The sequence below is a fragment of the Penaeus vannamei genome, chromosome 18 (genome assembly GCF_042767895.1).
Source record: "Penaeus vannamei isolate JL-2024 chromosome 18, ASM4276789v1, whole genome shotgun sequence".
NCBI classification, from domain to species: Eukaryota; Metazoa; Arthropoda; class Malacostraca; order Decapoda; family Penaeidae; genus Penaeus; species Penaeus vannamei.
The window spans coordinates 38,431,973-38,434,472 of NC_091566.1; the positions used below are offsets into that span (position 1 = coordinate 38,431,973).

At 35.0% G+C, this 2,500-nt stretch overlaps 1 protein-coding gene across 4 annotated transcripts in view; it reads right to left on the reverse strand.

Annotated features, from left to right (window-relative positions):
* Positions 1-305: 305 nt before the first annotated feature.
* The window catches only part of LOC113803801 (cobalamin trafficking protein CblD), a 15,802-nt gene continuing 13,607 nt past the window's right edge, over positions 306-2,500 (reverse strand). For all 4 annotated transcript variants that reach the window (XM_070133292.1, XM_070133291.1, XM_027354625.2 and 1 more), the window contains exon 8: positions 306-657. In XM_070133292.1, the coding sequence (XP_069989393.1) occupies positions 569-657 (89 nt within the window). In that variant the 3' untranslated portion in view covers positions 306-568. The remainder of the gene's footprint in view (positions 658-2,500) is intronic.

The following is a 2,500-nucleotide window of genomic DNA, read 5'->3' on the forward strand; positions in this document are numbered from 1 at the left end:
TGAAGCATAAGTATGTTTCAGCATTGATAATGATACATAGTGGGAGCCAAGAGATGCCTCAGCATTTCAGAATATTTAATTGGAAGATTTTAGAGTTGTAAATGTATTTATAATTTACTTTATACAAATGCCTGACAGTACTGGTGACAAAGTATGCCTGTTTTTTTTTCAAAGTATATTTGACAGAACATAGATCACAATTTTCATAAATTTCAAGTTTTCCTCCATAATTCTGATCATATTATGATACATAACCATTCAAACATAAATCACAACTGAATTCTCAAATGTCTATAAAACGCAAATCAATTTTTATTTTTTTTATTTTTTAATCTGCTTCATTATCCTGAGAATCCATCAAAATATACAAGCTAACTGAAAATCACAAACCTTCTTTAAACAATCAAGACACTGGTACCAATTAACTGGGTATTTGACTCAAAACAGAAAACTCTAATTAGCAAACTCATACTAAAAGTATATTCTTTGCTCCTTGTTTTTTAAATTACATTAATTTGTAATATGTACATAAATATAAGATTTGACTATGCATTTACATTTTTCAAAATTAACTGGAGGGACATTGAGGTGATTGGTGCTTTCTCAATGCTAGTTCCATGACGTCCGAATCCACTGGGGCATTGGTAAATATGGAACCTGAAAAGTATATAATCAAGTCTTAATTTTTTCTTATTTATTTATTTATTTATTTTTTTTTTATACATGCAAAAAGGAATAAATTATTAGGTTCCCACAGGAATATAGAATTTTTAGCATTTTTAAAAATAGCGTGATTCAGAACATCATGGTAATGTCTGTGATCCCACTAGGTTATATCACTTCAGAAATCATAGTTTGAACCCAAGGCATACCCGGATGTAACTACTGCAACAGCTTCTAACGCAGAACAGTGTATTGCATTTCTCTTGAACACAAATCACTTGCACTGCCTAGTATAATGGTACAGTATATATATAAACATAGCAAACCTATCTATATAATCCACCTATATGCTTGGGTCTAGTTCTACTTATCAGAGATATGGCTTAGACAAACTAGCCTTCAATTAGTTCTCCCTCCTCAAACCTTCACCAACAAACATTCATATAAATATATAGAGGAATGAAGGACAACAATCCATCTCCTTTGCTGGTTTGGGTCTATCTTGTCTGTTAGCAGAAAGGCTTGACTAGGTTATTCCTTTCAGCTCTATGTGCAACCAATACAAGAGAGTGAAAAATATGCAAGACATATCCCTTCCACTGCATCATCAAATATCACTTACTGATCTTCTCAAGACATTTCTGTTTCTCATACACTCCCTACCCTATTCTATTGACTTACTATGGATGACTGCTTGCTACACTAGAATTTGTGATCCCCTTCCCCTTTCTGTTCTCCACACACAGCATATTCTCATAACATCTCTACAAACTCTTACACCCTTCCATTTTTCAGTCTGTTCAACCTGAACTTCATTGTCACTATCTCTAAGCATCTCTTCTGCAGCTCTCATAGCCCATTTCTGCTGCAGACAACAATGTTGGCACAAGGAAACCATTCTACAAATCCTCATATCCAAATTGTTTAGCTTCTACACTTTGCCAGTAACAGGCCCAGTATCTCTCACTTGTTCCAACATTCTCATAGGTCTGTCACCAATATCATATACTTTTCCTAGCTCCATGAATGCCCCAAACACATCCCTTCCTTTCACCCAGTACATTTTACATGTGTCTCAATGTCCCTCCCTCACAATGCTGATCAATGAATAAATTGGTTACCCGCACTTTACTTTCCCCAAAACCACCTAAAACTGTACTTATCACATTCAACAAACTAAAACCTACACATCTGCTGCATTTACATCTATTACTTTCTCCGACAATACATGTCTTGATATTCATAGTAAAACCTATGTCATTGGGAAATGTATGTTCTGTAGTGTATTTTTTATTATTATATTCTACTTGCAATACAGGTACACTACTGTACCCAAAACAGCTTTGGTATGTACAAAATACAGTTTAACAAGACCCAGATCATATATAACCCTATATCATAGAACATATGGTGGACAAAACATGACATATTATTGTATTAACCCCCATGATCCGAATGGCGTGACCACCATGCCATGTAAAAATTAGGCTTGAGGGGCATCATGGGAAAATTTGGCTGTAGGCCAGGGTGATGCAAACTTTCCATCATGAGCACTTCAGCTAAAGGCCAGGGTGACTGGAATGACTTGAAGCGAATGCACAAATTTCTTAGACTCATTTGGCATTCAGGAAGGGGCTTTTTGCACTATTTCCATCGATAAACAAGTGTGGAATTTATATGTGTGCCATGACTAGAAGAACACCAGCTACAAGGATGACGCTATTTCCATGCTCAGGATCCTATTCCTGTCCACTGTGACATGCTGCACATGTTGTAATAATGAAAGTTGAATATTATGAAACAATTTTAAAATTACATAAATAACAAAATATTACTT